Genomic DNA, 22,659 nt, shown 5'->3' on the forward strand with positions numbered 1-22,659 from the left:
CAGTGCAGCTAAAGGTGATGAAACTGTTATTTTCAATTTAATTCCACTAAAATTATATTCTAATACTAGGACATAGTGGAAGGACTGTTAGCCAAAGGAATAAATATGTGAAATAAACACTGATTAAAAGGACCTTAAATGGGAATGAAGTCTCCAAATTTAATCAGACTGAATGATTTCTGACTGTGTGTCACTCGCCCAGCACAGTTCTGAGGCCCTCGCGACTGAGTGTGCATGGCTGGCAAGTACGCAAGCGTTCGGGTTTTACAGGGTTGTGCACACTGTTCTCTTTACTGATGAGGAAGACGAAGCTAGCCTCAAGTTTCAGATCTTATAAAAGAGGCCCCAAAAGTCTGTTAATTTAAAATACTTACTGTTATTCTGTGCAGGAGTAAATTGTATCTAATTATTAATAAAATTAATCTAAGTAATTTTATAGCTGTTAACTCTCCGTTGTAAAGGGCTGATTATTGAGTCTTCTGGTTCCTTTTCTGCCCCCTTCATGTGGCCTAGCTTCTGGCTATTACTTACAACTAAAAAAAGAGACGGAACATGACGGTGGCGGCAGTGAGCTCGGTGCTGCGGCCCTCACTCGTCCCCACAGGCCGTGGGTGGGGGCAGCCCAGTACGCAGTGGAACAGGTGTTCGCTGACAATCTAAGCCCAGAGGTGTGAGTGCAGAACAGTACCTGATCTTTCCAGCTGTTTTATCTATAGACTGTCTTATCTTCTTGGAAAACTGAAAGACGGATGACAGCAGCAGATTATCTCCCATGACCTGAAACATCCAAAGAAATTAAAGTTATCTCGGTTTTGTATAACCACGGAGAACACTAGTCACAGCTTCCTATATTTAGGGGCATTTAGTATTTATGCTAATTTTAACAAATGAGGAATGTCATTAGAGTTATGTATAACTAAACTGAGAAAGAAAATAAATATCAATAAAGGAGTTTCTTTTTAAAAATAACTTGTCCAGTTTCCATACTATTTTGGTCGTATCACTTATCACATATCATTTACAAAAAACAATCCATATTATCCCTATCTTCAATCACAATCATGATCCCATCTCTCATGCCTCTAATTCAAATGATCAAAAAAAGGAAAATACAAGTAATTTAGAATACTTTATCTATTCTTTCTCCAAATAATACAAGTATAGAGATCAAGAAGATTACAATCCTTGCTTTTTTGGGGCAGAGTCTAATGGGAGAGATACTTTAGAAAGATTTCATTTATTTATTTGACAGAGAGAGACACAGAGAGGGAACACAAGCAGGAGGAGTGGGAGAGGGAGAAGCCGACTCCCCACCGAGCAGGGAGCTCAACGCAGGACTCGATCCCAGGACCCCGGAATCATGACCTGAGCAGAAGGCAGAGGATTAACGACTGAGCCACCCAGGCGCCCCTGAGAGATACTTCTTAAAAATTTGCCCAAAAGAATGAATTTTTACGATGGAGGCTCATAGCACCCTATGAAATTTATGGGCAAAGCTAGTTCTTCTGTAAAGGGCCAGAGAGTGAAGATTTCAGGCCATCTGGTCTCTGTCGCAACTGCTAAACTCGTTCTTGTGAAAGCAGCTACAGAAAACACACCAACAAGTGGGCTTGGCTGTGCTGAGATAAAGCTTTATCTACAAAAACAGGTAGCCGGCTGGATTTGTTTTGCAGAAGCTAGAAAAGGGACTGAACTGGGGCTAGATGTGGGTTCGCAAATCACCTCCTTGTAGTTCAGAACCGCATCTAGACTCTGGAAGACTGTCCAGAAAGTAAGATATGGCCCTGGAGATTAAGAAGCTGTTCAAGACCAGTGCAGGAATTAAAAGAATGGAGGCAACACTATTAAGTATTTTGTTAAAAAGAAGTAAGTGCTGAATTCTGTGACTCATTGCTACACAAATTCTAATGGAAGGGGGTTTACTGCAGGGTGAGGTCAGTAAGGCAGGTACCATGGAAAACGAGAACCTGAGAATGTCAAGGGTTTGAAGTTAGTGCAGGATGAAAAGTTACTCAGGATGTGTGATCAGCAACATACCAGCAATGGAAGGCTAAACGAACATAACGGTATCTTGTGGGCCTTGAGGAAACAAACCAGAGCAAGAGCAGAAGACATTGAGGACTCAGGCGAGAACAGAGTGTGTTTTAAAACCATCCGGTGCATGGCAGGGGCAGCTGTGCAGCAGGCTACAAGCTCTCCCACTGGACATCTTTCTCTACTCAGCACTACTGCGAACACACACATTCCTACATACTAACTTGCAGCTCCTGTTCCTGAAGTCCAGGATGCCAGCCTACGATCAGACTCTCCTGGGCACTGCCACCTTCTCTATTCTCCTCCCCACACCCTAAGCCTTGGCCTGTTACCGCCACTGCATCAGCTCTTTCTGTGGTGCTATGGTTTGAAATAACCATTCTTGGGTGAATAAACTCCTCTATATCCCTGAATTTCCCCCAAACTCATTTCAACTAATTTCCATCATCATAAACCTTTTCAATAAACCTCTCCATACCTGATTTGTCATGGCCACATTTATTTTTAAGAGAGTTAAACAATTTTTATCTGCATTGGTTCACAGGTACACAGAATTAATCATAATTCTTGATTCATGATATAAATCACTAGCCTAATCTGGATCACTTTTTCTTTCTCTTTAATAATGATAAATGATAAATTAGAAACTTACGATAAATCTAACAGCCAAAACAAAAGCTAGAATGCAGCACTAACCATGTTACAGAAGAGACGGCCAGAAATACTCATTCCTTATCCCACAGGAAGAGGATACTTGCCTTTGACCTCTACTATGTGGCTTGGCTTCAGCCATGGGGAATTAGCAGACTCGACACGAACATGAAACGTGCCTGCGTGGTGGGGCTTGCTCTCTCGTGCTTCTGATGGAACCATGATAAGAACAAGCCTTGGCTAGCCCGCTTGTCCACGCAATATGAGAGACCCATGGGCAGGCCTGGAGTCAACCTACGACTTCTCATTGACCAGCTGAGTCATTCCAATTAACCCACAGGTGTGCAATAAACACATGCTTACCACTCTATGCCACTGAGATTTTGTGGGCTGTTATGCAGAAGGAGCTGACTTATATAACCTACCGCTAGTCAGATGGTTTCCTCCATCCCATCTCCCTGCCACCCTCCACCCGGGTTAAACAACATCCTGAATCCCACTCTTCATTCCCTTGCTTTCCTTTTCATATCATTCATATCATTTCCGTTACATCTATTTCTGGTCCTAAATATATATTTTCATTTTAAAAAACTGATGACACAGAATCACATTGCATATAACCTTTTGAGAATTATTTTTTTCATTTAATATTACACGGCTAAAATTCACCCACATTGTGGCATACTGCTGTAGTTCATTTATTTTGATTACTCTGTAATTACTCAATTTGTACACATACAACTTTATACATTTACTTTTCCGCTGATAAAAACTAAGTTTTTGTTATTGTCCACAGCAGTGCTATAATATTCTTTTGCATGACTTCTTCTGTGAAAGAAAGAAATAATGTCAAACCGTTTTTCCAAAGTGGCTGCAGCAATTTAAGCTCCACCAGCAACACATCGGTCAATGTATCTGTGTCCTCTAACACTTAATATTTGAAGACTTTTAATTTGTTGCCAGTTGAACAAGAATTACATTGTAGTCCTGAAATGTTATTTCTCTGAATACTCAGGAAGTTGAACATCTCTGTATTTCGAAGATTTTAGGTAATTTCTCTTCATGTCTTTTTTTTTTTTTTTTTTTTTTTATTTGACAGACAGAGATCACAAGCAGGCAGAGAGGCAGGCAGAGAGAGAGGAGGAAGCAGGCTCCCTGTTGAGCAGAGAGCCCAACGCGGGGCTCGATCCCAGAACCCTGGGATCATGACCTGAGCCGAAGGCAGCGGCATTAACCCACTGAGCCACCCAGGCGCCCCTCTCTTGATGTCTTTTGAAGATTTTTCCATTGGGTTGTTTTTGCCTTTTTAAGTTGATTGGTAGGACTTCTTCGTGTATTCTGTATACTAATCCTTTGTTGGCTGTATGTTTCACAAAAGTCCTTTAATATACTCTAATTTATCCAATCTTTTATAAAAGTCAAAGCTTTCTGTGTCTTTTAAGAAATCACCCCTGACTATAATGTGAAAGACATTTATCTGTATTTTTTACTAAAAGTTTTAAAGTTTTGCTTTTGTGCCCTTTAGGAACTTAATTCATTTGTAGTTAATTATTTGTACATGATGTGATGTCAGGATGAAATTTCATTCTATTCATAATAAGGACAAGTGCTTTCTTCCCCAGCCCCATTTATCGAACAGTTCCTCCTTTTCCTACAACAGGACATGCCTCTTCTGACTTTGTTAAAGTTTGTGGTTTACTTACTTCATCTCTGCTCCAGGTTCTCCGCCTTGTAATTGTTAAGTGATCAGGGGGCTCTGCTGGTTGAGGTCTTGGATCACCAGACCGACAGTTGTTTCCTTCTGGTGTTTTAGAATGAACTAATGGAGGGATCTTGCGGAAGTTGAGGCTTTCATCAAAAACACGATCAACCAACTAATAGGACAAAAGCAGATCCTTATGAGAATAATTTGGAAAAGTACTGATCCTGGCATTATCATTTTTTTTTTAATTAGACAGAAGTTATTCCATTGTCAGGTAGTAACAGAAGCATGATGTCTTCAATAAACCAATTACTCTTTTCTTTTTATAAAAAGGTACCTGTTTAATAAGATGTTCAGCTACATAAGATTTTATTTTTAAAATCCAAAATACAGAATTATGCTGAATTCAATTCTTCAATGGATAAGCTTTTCCCCAAATGGAAAACAGATGATAAGCAGAAAAAGCTGAGCCATGTAAATGGACAAGTTTATTTTACTCACATTGCCTTACCAATGTAAAATAATGTTTCTTTTCTTTTTAGTTTCCTATCTTTTTTTTTCCCCTTTTTTTTCTCCCCAAATCCAGGTGCCAAATTTCTTCACAGACATATAAATTGCAAATTCCAATTAAGTTTACAAAAGAAAAAAAATTTAAATCCACAAAAGAAGTATATTTTGGTCTTAGGTAAGCTTTGAACAATGCTATAGAAATTACATATTCTAGTAAAAATGACATACTGCCATCTACAGTACATATTATACAAATACAATACAAAGTAACTCAGGTTTACTGAAGAAGGAATAAACTTTAGTACAATATTCAGAAATAAAAAAGGAAAAATGAAAGTCTATTCAATGAAATGTCTGAATAATTTTACTGGGTCTGAGTGAATATATAAGCATGTTAGGTACAATTTAGTTAGAGAGCTGAGAAAATAATATCTTATCATTTTAAATGTACCAGAAGAATTGTGTATGTCTTGCCACCAAGAAGATCCTTTTGTTTTTCACCAATGAGGATGATTTTATGTACATTTACAATTGATCAATGTGGTAACAAAACTCTACACAGATTCATGAAAGCTCATTTACCAAATCAGACAACATATGAAGGGAAAAAAAGAAACCAACAAAAAAAATGACCATTAAAGAACTAGATTATAAAAGGAATGTGACAAAAAGCAGAGGAAGAAAATATTATTAACACAGTTTATCAGAATCAAATTTGTCAAAAAGCTAGCCATTTTGGGCTACTTTTGAGAATGTTATTTCATAAAATTAAGGAAGCTTATTAGAGGCTGGCATTTTTTTTTTCTGTAAAAGGTTAGATAATAAATATTTTAGGCTTTGTGTGGCCAATATAGTGGTTGTCTAACTACTCATCTCTGACACTGTAGCACAAAACAGCCAGATGACAGATACTTAAAGAATGTGGCTTTGTCCTAACAAAACTTTTAATTCATTCTCTCAAATGCCCATCTTTCGCTTGTGCCAGTTCGAGAGAGCCAACGTGGCAGAGTACCATTACCTTTATATGATCCAGTAAAGGTACCTTCTGGGGCCAGTTACATAATACTGGTCCCTGGCGCTGGAGAGCAGGAGCCCTGGTTTGGGAAGGACAACAGTCTACATATGCTGCCTTCCCTTCCAGAATTTACAAGAATGTTTCAAAACTCAATACACATGTATTTTGTCTGTGTGTATAAACACATATATTTCAATTTTCAAAGTATCTTTGAGTATCTATGTGTCTTTTTCAACAGAATTATTTAAAGTAGCGGACACTGTAGCGTTTTCTCTTCATTTGCTAGTAGGGATGTCTACTAGCTAACTGGGTATAAAGATACCTTTGTAATTGAAGTATTTTCATAGCCAAACTTTATAGAAACATTATACAATCGTTTATCAAGTTTTAATTTGCTTTTTGGATGCCATTTATATTCATATTTTAAAGTGAAACCATACACCAAGAACTGGCCAACAAAGTGCTTGTTTTAAACAATTTTACAACTTCATGTTAATAGTAGACCAAATGTTAGCCTTTGCTAGTTTTGTTACAAAAACAGAAAAAGAAATTTTTCAAACCAAAGTTGGAAGAAGCAGTGCTGCATGCAGACGGGGAAGGTGGATAAACTAAAATAAACGAAGCAAAAAGCTAAAAGCAAAAGAAATAAAGAAAAGAAAGAACCTTATGCATTTCTCCATGAAGATCTCCTACCTCTTCTCTAGTGTCTATGGCAGAGCCAGGGGTGGTGGCGGCAGTGCTTACTGTGGTACTGGGCGCAGTGCCCGACGAAGTCACTGAGTCTATCTCTCCTGCTACATCGTTGATTTCCCGAGCAATGAGAGCAAGGTCTTGGCTGATCCTGGTGACGATTTTAGAAAAGAAGTTTAATCCCTTTTAAATAACAGCTCCAGAAACAAACATTTGAGAGAGAATCAGTTACATCAGCTGTGTGTCTAATGAAAGATCTGCACCAAAAACTTAAGATTTTTTGGAAATCCTATGAACTATTTTGATACTAAAAGTCTTGAAATTCAACTCCAAAAGTTAATAAAAGTAAGTTTAGCAAAACACTGTCACTTTGAAAAACATGTTAAACACCCAGACATAGTGATATATCTTTTAAAATACAGTGTCAATGCTGATGACTAGTATTAACGGAGAACAACGGTGAGCAGAACCCAAGCTGTCGCTTGGCCCTGGAAAAGAGAGCAATTACAACTTCATTTTCACTAACCTTCAAATGAAGCTTAGCATTTCTTTTGATTATAAATACGAGTAATAAACAACAGATGTATCAGTGATACTGGTTTGTTTTTTTTTTTCACCAATAGGAATCACATCATAGTTGCTATAGGTATCTCAAAACAATTAGACATTACTACTTCAAAATTCAACCCGCGGCAAGAATGTTCCTGAACCATACATTACTCTGTCACTTTAAAAATGTTTTGGTAACATTGCAAAGAAATGCGGTCATACTGAAATACAACTAAATATGTTATGTTGATGCATTTAGAAACATTGTTCTGAGAGGAGCTCCAGAAGCTTCCCCAGATGGCCAAAGAGGTCAGGAACCCGGATGCAGGACCTCTGGCTATGCACATCATGTCACACCACACGTTAGCTCTCCCGAGAGTCACAGCGTTCTTGTGAGGTAGGACCTCTCTAACTGAACGTGAATCAGGACACGTTCCCAGAGAAAGCGAGTGGCCCGATCATGACAACACAACTTACAAATAGCTCAGGCAGGGCCAGATCCCGGGGTGGAACTCATTTCCACAGAGCCATTTGTTTGTGTTATCAGCCACATGGACTGAAGAACTAAATAAATATTATCGGTGATAAGCAAAAGACAAAATAGGATTTTTTCCTTTACTTTTTTTTTTTTTTTTAAACGAGGGAGAAACTTAACTATCTACCACTGATATTCCTGCTTTTCTCAAAAAGATCTCAATTCAATGAGATATGAAAGTTTCCTAAGTTAGGAACCCAATTTGGCTCCTTCCACAGGGAAGGTTTTGGAATGGCAGAACATTCTTAAAGCAACATGTGAAAACTTCTGCAACTTTAAAATTGAAAGCAGGTACAAAGTAACATTTTTTTTTAACTTGGGCAAAATGTAAGCTTGAAAGCCTTCCAAAGAAGGCAGACACTGCATAACAATTTAGCTACAAATTTAAAAAGAGAAGCTAAATGGAAGCTTGTGGCCTAGCAGACACAATCTGTGGTCAATTTCTTTTTTACCAGTACAAAAAGGTAGGAAGAACACCAATAAATATGTTCTGATCACTTATAACTTTAAAATAAATGTATAGAGCACATTATATTATATATAATTATGGAATGTATATAATAATAGAATCAAAACCACTACGTGATCATGAGCACCCCTAGAAAGAAGCTTTATTCTCGTCAACTCACTCCATTCTCACAGCCCCCCTGCAGGAGAGGTAGTCATCATCTTGTTTTACATCTTGTTTTACAGATGAGGAAAATAAGGCTTAGGAGAGGTTATATAAGTTTTTTTGTTGTTGTTAAAAATCACAAATAAGTGATATAACTAGATCTTTTTTATTATGTCATGCTACATCTCACATTATCATTCCACATGTAATTTTTAAAAACTTGTTAAGTGTTGATATGATACTTCTGGAAAGAGTTTAAAGTGTTCTTTTAGATACTATATTCAATTCCTGCATTTCTGAAATAAATGAACTAGGGTGAAAAACAGAATAACCGAACTTAAAAGAGACCCCCCCCCAAATAAATAAATAAATAAATAAGCATGAGCTTATCCAAAAATCCACTTTTGGTATTAAGTTTTTTTACGCAGACACTTGTACAATGAAGCTGCTGATATCTGCAGACAGAAGTGTGAGTTAATTAGAAAAAACAAGTCACATACACAGACAACAGCAGTCTCGACAGGTTATGCAGTAAAAACTAAACTAACACGAATAACTAATGTACACACGACGTAAACTGCTGAGTCAGTAAGCACCCCAAAGCCTTCTTCTAATTTGCAAGTTTATTGTGTACCTGCCAGCTGTTTCTGCGTGTGCCAATTCCTACCTTAAAGTTGACTCAATAATACAGACCATAAAATTGGCTTAAATCCACACAGCTTAGAAGTCTCAGCACCTACTAAAAATCAGCATTAGGAATTCTAAAAAGCAAAATTATTAAGAAAACCAAAGTAAGGAATACCTTTCAAGTAGAAGGAACAGATTTATAATTCAGCAGAGAGTATGACTCTATTCACATAGCTGTTAAATCTCAGTTTACTAACTCCGTCACGATGCTTCTAGATTACGCTCACTGGAATATTTTATAATCTCGTATCTGTGTACTTTTTTTTTTTTTTTTAACTCCGAGCTTATAATCCTCGTACTTATTCTCATTCTCCACCCCCATCAAATCTGCTGGAGGAGGAAATTCTAAAATGATACAAACATTTTACTTGGATTTTTGCAATGCATCTGTTTTCCTTGCTTTGAGATATACGGCCGGAAAATACACCTTAAAAAATTAAAATCCCAAAGGCAAGTTTTGTAAGCATGGTGCTAACAAACTGGAGGGAAAAGGCATAAGGTCATTAGGGGTTAAATGGCCCGGCCATTCGGCAGTCCTGCTACAGATAACGAGACACAGCGACAGCGGTGACAGAACGCATGTGGTAGCATGACGGAACCAAGTGAGAATGTCACCTAGTGCTCCTGCGCACTGTCCCCTCTGCAGTATCTGCCCTCTGTGTGGGGGCAAGGAAGTGGGTTCGGCTCCAAAGAAGGGGTCCAGGTGTTCTGGTCTGAGGTCCAGGGCTTCAAGGGGGTGGCCCAGGAAAGGGAAGCAGACACACCCTCCAGTTCCCTCAGGTACTTCCTGAGCAGGTGCAGTGAGACCTCTCTCCCACAGGAAGGGGAAACGATGTGAGGACAAGGCCTGCTGGTGCCAGCCGTGCCCACAAGAATAAAAAAATGGGTGGAAATTCTCTCACTGCAGGCATCCTGCGGGTTCATAAAAATTCATGGATCCTGAAGTACATATAGGCCTGTCCCCTAACTGGCTTGCAGGGCTTTGGTAATGAGGCTCACAAAAAGCCATTTATATGGCAAAATAAAATGTTTAAGCAGCACAGTGAGAGTAAAAGGGCATGCTGTCAAAGAATCATAAGCAATTGAAAGCAATTACAAGTAAATGGTCATTAAAGACCAAAAAACATGAACTTTAAAGAAATGAGCCAGAAAAAAACCATAATTCACAGAAGTCAACAAAGGAGAGAAAAAAAGATAAACACCATTAAATTATGGTAAGAATTTATTATTATTTTTAAAGCATCTATGGACTTACTATATGTGATGTTCTTTAATAATGTTGCTAAATGTAAAACTTGAAGATCGGGATCTTAAACTGAAGGCAGAAGTAACTAGAGCATGTAAATGGTGAAGATGTTTAGGTAACATATGGTATAAAACACTGCAGTAAAATTCAGGATCTTACAAACTTAAAAAAACATATTTTAACTACAAGAGCATCTGTTTGAGCGTAGCCTCTCTTCAATGTTCAGTCATAACAAGGTACTGACCAAAAATCACATCTGCAGCATGAGTTTTTATTATAACCTAAAGGTTACACAAAACAAAAATCAAAATAATTAATAAAGGGTTGAATTAAATTGTGCCTAATGAACTCGTAAGAGTGAGAGTAAAAATCAACCTCCCCTAAGTCTCCCCAAGAACATGAGCAATGGTTCTCCATCAAGGACACCGCTATTCCCTCTCTGGAAGATAAAAGGAAAGTAATAGAAAGTTCAGCTGCACAATTCTTAATTGTGGAAGAACTGAGGTAGCTGACACTACCTTTCAGAAACGGCTTCTAGAAACAAGAAAGGGGGCTGCAACCGAAATAAATTAGTTCTACAATATGGTAGTAGCACTGGCATTAAACACAAGAACCGAGAGAAACTGGACGGAGAGCAGCTAAGTTCACAGCCACCTGCAGATCTCACTTCTTGGACTACTCGTACAAATCACATCAAAGCTAAAATCTGTTATCAGGCTGAAACGCTGACAAAATATTTCAATTTTTAAAATTGATCCATTAAAAACCAACCTCGCTATCTCTTCTCGATGAGCGGTCCAGTCTCGGATGTAATCTTCCTGTTCTTTGATCCGGTGCTTGAACGAAGAACTAGTAGGCATTGCTGACCCAGAGCTCTGCAACCGAGTAGTTTTCAGGGCTGGAGAAGTACGTAGACGAGTATGTTTAGGGGAATTACGGTTTGATCCAAATTCATCTTCTGAGGTGGAAGCATAATCAGTAGGAAAGCGCCTCCATCTTGAATTTACTAAATTAGTTTAATTATTAAAAAAAGAATTATTATGTTACCTTTTAAAGGAGATAAAAATCATGATTTCAAAAACACCATGAGACACACACAGCACAATTTTCAATAACTGACATACACATACCTAACGGAAATCATAAGTCTACTACTTCTCAAAGATAGAAACAGTACATTTTGGTGAATTAAAAACAATGAGTAATTAAAAACAATCGAAAGACCATGTTTTCCATAGTACTGTGAATAAAACATTCAGATGAAAAATTCACTAATGATAACTAAGCAAGCTCTATTCATAAATGTTTAATTTGGGTACTTTTTCGTTGCAAATATTTCTCATTTGAGTGAAGATATGGACTTTTTTTAATGACAGTAACAGCAACAACAACAAAATAAAAATAAGGGAAAAGATTTCCTCATGCCACATAGACTTTCAACATAGAGATGGTAAAACCCTCTTTTCCCAACATACAAATGTGCATAATTCCTGCTGTGGAAATTATGCTTTTATGGCAGAAAAAAAAAACATTACCTCTGTCATTCAACATCCTGTTATGCTATGATTGGAAAAAATCTTTTTACATGGTAAAAACACAACAATGCATCTTCAGTACAACTGTCTGCCGCTTTGACACTGAAAGCATACGGTGAAAACAGACGATGGCTTAAGACCTACAAGGAGCAAAGCTCTACAGAGCTGGTCTCACGACCACTGACACTGAAGGCACAGGAGATACTGTGAATAGTCACATTAAAGAAAGCGACAATCACTTTCTTATTTAAGGTTAGTAAAGACATTCAAGAGAACGGTGCTGCTGACACATCTGAAAAATCAGAAGACAAATTAATTTCACTACTACTGTTAATGGGAGAACCAAACACACAAGTAATTTGTGAGGCACAGGATAGAGGTAAAAAACAGGGCACGGTAAACGCCACAAGGGCAGGAGCCACGCCGGCTTCATCTGCTCCTGCCTACCCAGCCGTGGCGGAGTGTCCGTTTAATAACTCTTGTTGAACAAATGAATCGCTACTGACCATTTGCTTTTCTCAGATTAGGAAAAGCCTATTGAAAAGCATGAGATGTTTTTGGTGGCTGAAGTGACAAAAACTTTGCACCTGCTAGAAGTTCCAACTGCTATTAATAATAGAAGAGTTTTCTTTGTCTTTCCCTCTCTCCCTCTCTCTCTCTTCCCCGCTTTTAAAACACAAACGGACCCTAGGCTGCATAGGTTGGTGGAGCCTAGAACTCCTTCATACTTCACTGGAATTTTATGCCTCTCCTATCTTTTCCTCCCCAAACCACAGTTTTGCCTCTGGGACTCTGGTTAGGCTCAGGGAGCTGTCAGATAAACTGATAAACACTGACACCAGAATTGGCCGAAAAATCTACGATCGGGAACATGCCCTAAATCAGAGCCTACCCATATGCCCTGATTCGCACTCTTAACTGAAGCTTGTGGAGCTTGGAACAAGATTTATGGGTGTAAGAAGACAGAAGAAACTTCCTGGCTTTCTGAAAAAGTGTATGCAAATACGTATACAGAACTGTAGGTAATCAATTATTCATAGCGTCTTTCGAAGGCTAGTAGTCAATATATTTTCTGGTTTTACCTTTATAAGATAGTTCATGAATATAAAAATACTCTTGCTACAGTGGAAAATTACTATTTTAGACATCTGAAAAATCTTACGAATTGAACTGACCCTAAGACTTGAAAACAATTTCAGCAAAAGTTTAGGAATAAGAGCAAAAAGGCTTTAGGAAAAAATTAGAAATATTGCAATGTTTGGACTTTTTAATAAAGGCACTTCATTAAACATTAAATGTTTATTCATTTTGCTACCTCAGAATATTATTCATAGAAAACAAGCTCACAAATAAGAAAAAGATGATCCGTTGGATTAAATTTCCCGATTTTTGTTTTGGAAACTATGGAAACCATACTCGAAACAACCGAAAGTTGTTTGGAGTGAAAACAAAACCAATGGCAAAGAGTTTTAATAAACTGCAGGAGATGTGAAAACATCGGTAGGCACGGTGGAGCTGAGGTCAGGCATTTGGAAGTCACTCAGAAAGCAGGCGTCCACGGCCGCTCATCTCCCGAGTGGCCCAACACAGGAAAACAGGCCGAGAAACTGAAAATCGATACTAGGTGTCGGGTGACAATAGGTAAGTAGAGCCACATTAGAACCAACTTTTCGTAGTTTGAGTTTCAGCAACAGAAAATAATTATACGGACGGAAAAAAAAGAGAAAAATTCCTTTTTCAAATGACGTTCGTAACGTTCCCACTTACTTTTACAAGTTTTTCTAGACGCCAGGAAGATTGGTGAAGTTTATAATTATCTTTACAAAGAAAAGCAACCATAAGGATAAAGCATTGTTTAAAAACTGAAAGGTAACATTTTTAGGTTTGTTCTCTTAAAATTGAGGGCAAAATGAGGGATAAAATAAGTAGGGGAGAGCTGAGAGATGACATTCTCAGGTAAGGGCTGTCTTTACCAACGGCACAGCAATCACACGGGGTGTGCCAGGAAGCAGAGCTCCCGTTCCGTCTGGATGCCACCGGCTTCTGGAACAGCCGAAATGGGCGCGGACACCAGCGGAATGATCACTTACCCCAGGGAGAGGGACCAGGGCCTGGGATTCCCCAAACAACTTCCTTCAGTACCTTTGGCTTTCTTAATCTTTCCTTCTACTACAATCTGTTAGTTGCTGCAGAGTAAACTCCAAGTGAGCATGTTTTCAATTTTCCCTATTGCTTACTTGTTACACAGAATTTTAGAATATTAAGACCGTAGACATTGGCATCAGTTCTTCAATTTATGGAGAGAAAAAGAGGCCCAGAAAGGTCTTGCATTACTTAAATCAAAGTTCAAGCTAGGTCTACAGACTCCCAGAGTTCAAAGCTCTTTCCTTGCTAATCCAAGGACTGCACAATTACTTGTCAGAAAATCCTTATTTAAAAAAATCATTTTTATAATTCCAGTTAGGTTAACTCTTCTTTGAAAAGACATCCTCAGTTTCTCATGGAATGAAGGTTTTTGTGATTTCTAACCATGAAGATAAATTTTTACTTCTTCCTCTTGAATTTTACTCTGTTCAGGTAAAATCCTGCATAGAATTAAATTTAATTTTATAGCATTAGGCTTATTTGATATAGTAAAGTAAGACTAGTAGTAAGACATTTCAGATAAATCATTAAATTGAAAATTTATGTCAAAGGTATTTGAAATGTCAATCCTTAGGGAGGCTTTCTTGGCTGGTAAGGTACTAGAGAGCACACAGAGTAAAATCAAAGTTCTAAGATCAGCTTAATTAATTTTACAGCTAACCTGAAAATTATCTTAGTTACATTAATTATAAAACTTATTTTAATTGTAAAATTACGCAATACCCCCTCTTCTGGAAGTAAGAAACTACTCTATTTACTATGAAGATGTACTGTCAAGAAATTGAAAAAGGAAGTTATTAGGGTTATTTATTTGTGAATGCTGATTTCTTCTACTGCTACCCAAAACTTTGTTGGCCTTAAAACACAGCCACATCTATAGATGTAACAAACACATTTCAGGAAACAAACACTACATTTTCACACTTTATATCAAAATATTTTGGTGGGAAACAAAAACCACAAACACATTTTACATGTACATTTACAAGCAAGTAGCAATAAGGTCATTTGGGGAAAAAGATCCCTGACGATGTTCTGTATTGATCTCTGACCTGGAGGAAGAACTAACTGAAGCCATGAATGCCCAATATCTGATTCCTACCATCTATAAAACTTGAGGTTTAGAATAAAAAGGAGAAAGCAAATAGTCTAAAAAAATTCTAAGGATGTTAACATGATATTTTTTAGAATGTGCACCTAAGCCATAATGAAAACCAACTGCTTTATTTTGATAATTCAGCACACTTAGTTTTAAATGTATCTTATCAAAATAAATCAGGATATTTTAACGGAACTTGGTATTGAAAGATCACTGAAGGCATGGCAGGGGGACTGGGGAGAGGGGACTATACTCTCCTAAAAGCAAATTACATCGGAATGAAAGAGGCATTAATGTTCCTAAGTTTCTAAATGTTTCTAATGTTTCTAAGTCAGAGATCCCACTCTTCTATTTTTATCATATACATTTCTTCGAAAAACTTTCTTTAGACATGGCCTAAATTATGAAATTTGAAACATTACAGATTTACTTTCACTTATGCCAATCTGGACATATCACAGGCTCTAGGTTCAGAGATCTCTAAGTCCTTTAAAGTTTACAGTTTGCACAACCCTGACCAGTATAGCTTTACATTCTTTTAAATCATATATGTATTTTCAGATTTTATTTATTTATTCTGAGATCCAGTGAGCATGAGTGGAGAAACAGGGAGGTAGCGGGAGAAGCGCACTCCCGGATGAGCAGGAAGTCTGACACGGGGCTCTAGATCCCTGAAGCCCAGGATCATGACCTGAGCAGAAGGCAGGAGCTTAATGACCGAGCCACCCAGGTGCCTCTTAAATCATAATTCAAAAGCTAAAGCTAAGAATTTTTATTTTTTCTTCCATTCAATGTATTAAAATTATCTTAAGTAGAAATATCACAGCATCAAAGACACCCCAATTAGCAAATAGATCAAAAAATTGTCTGCTATTTTTTTTTTTTATTACATACCCATATAACTATTTTAGTACATTATCACTGACTACGAGAGCCCAGCCGTTATTCTTCTAGATGGGACAGAATACTATAAAAGGGCATCTTGAGAGAATTGAACATACAGTCCTGGATCCCCATATGGCTTCATGAATTTAGTAAACATCATCAGAATTCTATAGATTATAGTGGACAATATACCAAATATATTGTAAGTTGTCTTTATATACACTCCTGAAAAGAATCTGATAAATTCCAGCCGTCCTCTGGAGGCTTGCAAGCAAGCAGATACAGACTTTCCGAGAGCCAGACCGGATGTGGCAGAAGCAGCAAAAGGCCGGGAATGAAAAGGCCTTGGGGCTTCTCACCCTCTCCTAGCCACCGCTACGTGACCAGGGCAGGTCACTACTTCTCTTGGCCCGAGTTACCTAAACTGAATGACCCTTCCAGCTTTTCAATTTTATGTTTCTAATTATTTAATATGCTGCTGTTAAGTAGGAAGAAGGTCCACATCCCGTACCTCAGTGGACCCTAGGGAATTTCAATAAGCAAATCAAGGTACTTTTTGGATATAGGAAACTCCATGTTTATCAAGCTCTGGATTCAAAGCAGAAAACAAAACTTATCTTTAAAGACAACACAGCATCTTACAGCGGTTTCTCGGACTTGCTTAAGTAGTCCTACTTAGCTTGCCTCTCACAGAAGCCCTTGGCGTTCAACACTGAGGACAAGACCAGCACACTCGTGTGTTACGGACCAGACGCCCGGTGCAGAAGGAACGTCCCATGCTACTTGGTGACATACGGCTTGCGTTACAGCTTACGGTGAGACAGGAGCAAACTGTAACACTTCTACGTACAGAAGGAGAGATGAGGTGATCGAACAGGCCACGTGGCGGAAGAAATGCTACCACGCAACACACCACAGAATGCGGCACAAAGGGGATGTGAATTGAAGAGGTAGAGCCATAAGAAGACAGAAAAGCAGCACTCGGTAAACACCAACCAACGGACAGCAGTCAGTTCCAGACGCCCGCGGTAACCGCACGAACCCGCAGGGAAAGCTCCCGGTGCAGAAGCCAGGGCTGGGGGTGGGGGGCATGGGCACGGGGAAAATGCCAGCTCCTCTTTCGGAGTCAGGCTTCTGTGTCACCTACCTTCCGCCCACATCCACTCCCACCACGGATCTGCCCATCACCACCACGGCCACTGACCCGAAGAGAGGGCGACGTGAGTGGAGGGGAGGAAAGCGGCAGTGAGGGTGGGAGGGGAGGGAGGCAAAGAGGAAACAGAACACGAGGAGCAGCGTCAGGTTTGAGTCTGGAAGCTACCGTGGCGCAGACATCAAACTCGGAGCCCGGGGTTGCATACCAACCATCCCCCACTCTGCCCTCAAGCCTTCGGACTCACTTGGACACCTGCTGATAAGAGACCTCGCAGTCTCTGAGCAGCTGGCTCCCGCGGGGGGCTCAGCAGCCCCACCCAGGTGTGAGGCTGATTATGAAGTAAGAGCCCAGGCTCACGGGTACACACAGGGATCTGGGCGAGGACCCTGGTCACACACGTACTCTCCCGCTACAGCTCCCAGGGGGAAGTACACCAGCAGACCAGCACCCCGGAGCCATTAAGATTCTGGCGGGGAGGAAGTACCTTCTGGAAGTGCATTCAATGACAGCTAAGGACTAGAGTTAAGGGACCGGAGAGTGCTTTATGAGATCGTTTCTAACCAGTTACATTTCAGTAGCCCGGTTAGACAGTATGTGCCTAGGGCTCATCTCGCAAATTCTTCTTCCGCTGAAATGAATTAAGAATTAGTTTTCACCTGCCCCAACTGTGAACAGAGTGAACTTTAAAAAAGCGTATGAGACATTTCTGCATAAATGGGGAAGCAAGTGTAAGGCCGACACTGTTTCCCTGAGCTCTCAAGGAATGATAAAGGGTATCCTGCCCTCCTGCAGATTAAGGGCTCTGAACTAGGTGAGGATATTTAAAAATCAAACACTGCTTTCAGCAGGACAATGTTAATCCCCATTATTTACTCCAGATATTGTTCCTCATCTATCTGACACATGAATCCAGATACTAAGGTTCCGAAATAGGTCCTCATTTTGAAATCACTATTTTGCCCCAGGGCATTCATTGAAGTGTGTGTCAGTTCTGAATTTTTCATTTACTAATGAGCTAACTAAAATACTTTTTATAGGAGAAAATACCCTCTTACAGCATAACCTTTCTGTTGAATATTTTTAGAAGTCACACTAGACATCTAAGTTTATTTTTAAAAAGGAAACCTAAAACATGAATGAAATATTATGCTAATATTGTAAAAAGTCTGGACCCAATTTACCTGAAGGAGAGCCATGTGCTGAGCTCATACTTTTGACCTTGGAGTCGGACAGTCGAGAGATACTGTTAGCTCTAATTCTAGGTGAAAATTTATCTGAAGGTACTAATCTGGCCCCGCTTCGGATGACGGCTTCCGCGGTCCGGGAGGAGGCGCTACTTCTAGAGATTGTTGCCTCAGAGTCACTGCGGGCGGACAACGAGCCAAGCCTCGTCCGCCGGGGCTGAGCCAGCAGATCAATCCTAGAGATGTTGCGCCTTCCCGTGGGCGGCTTCGACGTGGAGCTGGTTGTGGACACTTCAGAAGCAACCGAGGCCTTGTCGGCGTCGGCCAGCTCGCTGTCGGACACTTCGCCGAGTCGGGCTCTGCGCAAGAGGGAAGTCCTGGTGGGCCGTGGCCTGGGGAGGGTGGTTGACTTACTGGAGGATCCCAGTGCTATGGGAGAAGTCTTGGATTTCGTCACTTTACTTCCTTCCAGTTTGGAATGTGCGTGCTCGTCCGCTGAGGTAAGTGGAGTCCTGGCGTGAGATTTACAAGAGTAAGTTTCCTGATCCGAGGACATGATGTCGGAGATGGCAGAATGAGGTACGCTGGAGGTCTGGTCGTCGTCCGTCAAGTCCACGGAAGGTTGTCTCATTCGTCCACTGGACTGTACAAATTTACGACCCTCCGCTCTTGAGCCCACATCTGACGAACGACTTTTGGTTTTCTTCTCGACTTTCTCCCTAGCACCTGAAGATGATGACTTTGTCACATCCTTCGAAGGAGAACCTGTGGAACACCTATCTTTGTAGAGACTCGTGAAACTCTTTCGCTTCTGGGTTGACTTTCTTTCGGTCTCGCCCGTGACCAGACTGATTGTACTCGCGGTGTCCACATCCGACTCTGGTGAGATCGAGTTGTCCCTGTTGTAACTGGGAGTGTCCGGGCCTTCGTCAGTTTTATTATCTTCACGCAGTTTGGCTTCCAGAAAAGCCATCACTGCTTCTGTGTCTTTGAGAATAAGGGTGGTGTCCATACTAGAGTCTGTGTCCATCGAGTCGCTCCTGTCCCGTATTCTGCTGGCAGCTGGCAGCGCCAGGGAAGGCGGTGTAGACGAAGTCTGCTTATTTATATGGGGAATAAGCTCTATGGGGATGTTCGGGCTGGGTTTTTCTATGGTGAAGCTTCCTTGCCGCACCAAGGACTTGGAGGATTCCTTCTTCTCTCCGCCCTTTGGAGTCTGACCTTTGAGAACGTCTTCAGCTTTTCTTCGCTTGCCCTCGTTTTGTGTCACCCTTTCTCCTTTGCTTGCAGAGTGTCCTGGGATTTTTTCTTGAGGTTGTGACTCCTGTTTGAAAGATTCCTCCCGGCACCTATCTGTCTGACCTGAAACGTTCTTGGAAGCGGACAACTTGGTAGGTGTCCACTGGACCTGGTCGTTTTGTTCTTGCTGCTGAATTTTAGCTAATGTCTGCTTTACCAAAGAAGTTTCCTTCTCGGTTTCGCTTTTGTCCTTCCCAGACAAGCTGCCCAAGTGAAGCAGGATTTTACTATCTCCGCCGGGTTTGGCGGCCTCCCCGTTCACGGCCCTGCTCATCTTACTCAGGGCTCTGTCGGCATCCTGTTTGTCCTTCTGGTAGGCCTGTGCTGGTGCTTCTTTCTCCTGCAGTTCTGTGTCTTGTTTTTCTCCGATCTCTGACCTCTGTGTCATACCCTTGGCTCTGGAGCTCTCAAGACACTTCTCTTCATTTGGAAGCTGGGGAAGGGTGCGTCGCCTTCTCTCTCCCTGGCTAGCCAAGGAAGTGGCCGACCCCGTACTTCTCACTGAAATGCCAGACTCACTGATATCTGCATCTATAACACAAAACCACAAAGTAGACATTATGAGGGCAAAAAAAAGTACAAATAAGAAGAGTATCATGTTACGTTAGATTTTGCAGTGTCCGTTAAGAAACGGCTTCGTATGGCAAGAAAACTTTGAATAAACACACCACCATTGTGACAGAGTAGTTTCAAAAGCAAGTATGAGGCCACGATGTACAAATAAGCAGATTATTAATAGGGGGAGTGTTTTAGGAGATGAAAATTGGGGTCATCTGTTCTTAATCCTCCATCTGTTCCTTTTTCTCTCAATGTATTTTACGGCAGGGAAGGTCACTGTGTTCCTTCTTGCTTCTGTAAGGTCCGTGAAATTTTGCTCAAGAAAATTTTGCAAAATTGCAGAGAATGCCTAATAAACACTTTCAATTACATAGTATAGAAGACTATTTCTAGGTTGTTCAGTGGCTTAAGTGTCCGAGTCTTGCTCTCAGCTCGGGTCTCGATCTCAGGGTCATGAGTTCAAGCCTGTGTTGAACTTAAAAAAGAAAGAGAAATAGATCTAGTTTTTTTTTTTTTATATTTTATTTTTAAATCAGAGAGAGACTGAGCACAAGCAGGCAAGTGGCAAGCAGAGGGAGAAGCAGGCTCCCGGCTGAGCAAGGAGGCTGATGTGGGACTTGATTCCAGGACCCTAGGATCATGACCTGAGCCAAAGGCAGCCGCTTAACTGACTGAGCCACCCAGGCGCCCCTATATCTAGTTCTAGTTTGTTTTTTTTTTTTTTTTTAAAAGATCTTATTTATTTATTTTACAGAGAGAGACATCGAGAGACGGATTATAAGCAGAGGGGGAGTAGGAGAGGGAGAAGCAGGTCTCCCGCCAAGCAGGGAGCCTGATGCAGGGCTTGATCGCAGGACCCTGGGATCATGACCTGAGCCACCCAGGTGCCTCTAGTTGAGTTTTTAATGAGCATTGTTAGCTATCTGAAAGAATTACAAGTTTGGATAGCCTAAGTAAAACAGAAAACGCACAACTTTAGAAGGTTTTCTAAATAAAAATTTAACACTGACTAAAATATTTAAAAAAATTTTTTTTAAAGATTTTATTTATTAGAGAGACAAAGAGAGAGAGCATAAGAGGGGAGAGGGGCTGAGCACAGAGCCCAGAGCAGGGCTCCATCCCAGGACCCCGAGATCATGACTTAAGCCAAAATCAAGAGTCAGACATTTAACCGAATGAGCCACCCAGGCACCCCAAGAATTTAAAAAATTTTAAGTGTGAAACAAGAGAACAGGACTTATCATACTTTTACAAACTGAGGGATTTTTAAATTATGGTCTTCCAGTATATTAATGCCTCATATAGGAATACAAGATCATTTTTTCTTTTCACAATTAAGTAGAAGACAATGAGAAAATATATAATTTGACGTTTCTATGTGAGAGAATTTGAGAATACCTAAGGATTTTCCTGACTACTAGAATACCTGGAATGCATTTCTGAGATAAAGGAAATTAACATATAAAGCATTCTCATCTTTGGGGGTAAGTGGAGACAAGATACCAAGACATAGTTTTTTCCTTTTTTTTTTTTTTTTTAAGATTTTATTTATTTGACAGAGATCACAAGTAGGCAGAGAGGCAGGTGGAGAGAAAGACGGGGCCAGGGGTTGGGGAAGCAGGCTCCCTGCTGAGCAGAGAGCCAGATTCCGGGCTGGATCCCAGCACCCTGGGATCATGACCTGAACCAAAGGCAGAGGCTTTAACCCACTGAGCCACCTAGGTGCCCCAAGACATAGTTTCTGTGGGTCTCTTTTTTTTTTTTTTAGAGATTTTATTTATTTGACAGACAGAGATCACAAGTAGGCAGAGAGGCAGGCAGAGAGAGAGGAAGAGAAGCAGGCTCCCCGCTGAGCAGAGAGCCCGATTTGGGGCTCGATCCCAGGACCCTGGGATCATGACCTGAGCCGAAGGCAGAGGCTTTAACCCACTGAGCCACCCAGGTGCCCCTCGGTGGGTCTTTTACCACTTTATAATTCTGAAAGTTGAACATTTAAATTTCACAGCAATATGATGGTTTTGATGCAGGAAAACAGCCACTAAATTTCCCGATTCAACTTTAGCCATTGGTGACTTTATGGTGTCTCATCTCTGTAGTGCTGCCAGAAGCAACTAAAATGTACTCGCTGTTTTATCTTTTTGTATTTTTCTAGCACTTCTCACACTGTCCTGTTCCTAACATGCATGCGATGAACGTTTAAAGAATATTTAAGATTCAAGTCAATTTATCAGCTTATCTAAATAAATTAATTTAGAAGATGATGAAACATGTTGAAACGAGATAATGAAGGGGCAACTGGTTTGTTATAGAACGAGGGCAGAATTTTGCTTCCTACAGCTAACCTAACTAATTCATAATGGATTCTTGGTAAGTTTACCTAGCTCCTTTGACCCCTCTGTTCGGGTTTGTTGTTTCCCAACAGGTGACCAGTTTATGTTAATCAATGCCCAAATCACTCGGTCTTTTCCAAAGATTTTTGGTAATACTGTCAATTACTTCTAATTTCTATAGTAGATCAGTGATAAAGCTTTTCTAGTACATTACCATGCACCTTGCTCAAATGCTT

General features: G+C 40.2%; 1 protein-coding gene across 13 annotated transcripts in view; it reads right to left on the bottom strand.

Moving 5' to 3' along the window:
• Nucleotides 1-22,659, bottom strand: part of CEP170 (centrosomal protein 170) — a 124,316-nt gene that overhangs the window by 8,125 nt on the left and 93,532 nt on the right. For 7 of the 13 annotated variants that reach the window (XM_047705787.1, XM_047705788.1, XM_047705780.1 and 4 more), the window contains 5 exons: nt 18,234-20,066; nt 11,004-11,238; nt 6,576-6,753; nt 4,389-4,559; nt 689-777 (listed from right to left, as the gene is read on the bottom strand). In XM_047705787.1, the coding sequence (XP_047561743.1) occupies nt 689-777; nt 4,389-4,559; nt 6,576-6,753; nt 11,004-11,238; nt 18,234-20,066 (2,506 nt within the window). The remainder of the gene's footprint in view (nt 1-688; nt 778-4,388; nt 4,560-6,575; nt 6,754-11,003; nt 11,239-18,233; nt 20,067-22,659) is intronic. The other 6 variants (XM_047705782.1, XM_047705783.1, XM_047705791.1 and 3 more) reach the window with 3 other exon arrangements.

Source organism: Lutra lutra, chromosome 15, assembly GCF_902655055.1.
Source record: "Lutra lutra chromosome 15, mLutLut1.2, whole genome shotgun sequence".
In the NCBI taxonomy this organism is placed as follows: Eukaryota; Metazoa; Chordata; class Mammalia; order Carnivora; family Mustelidae; genus Lutra; species Lutra lutra.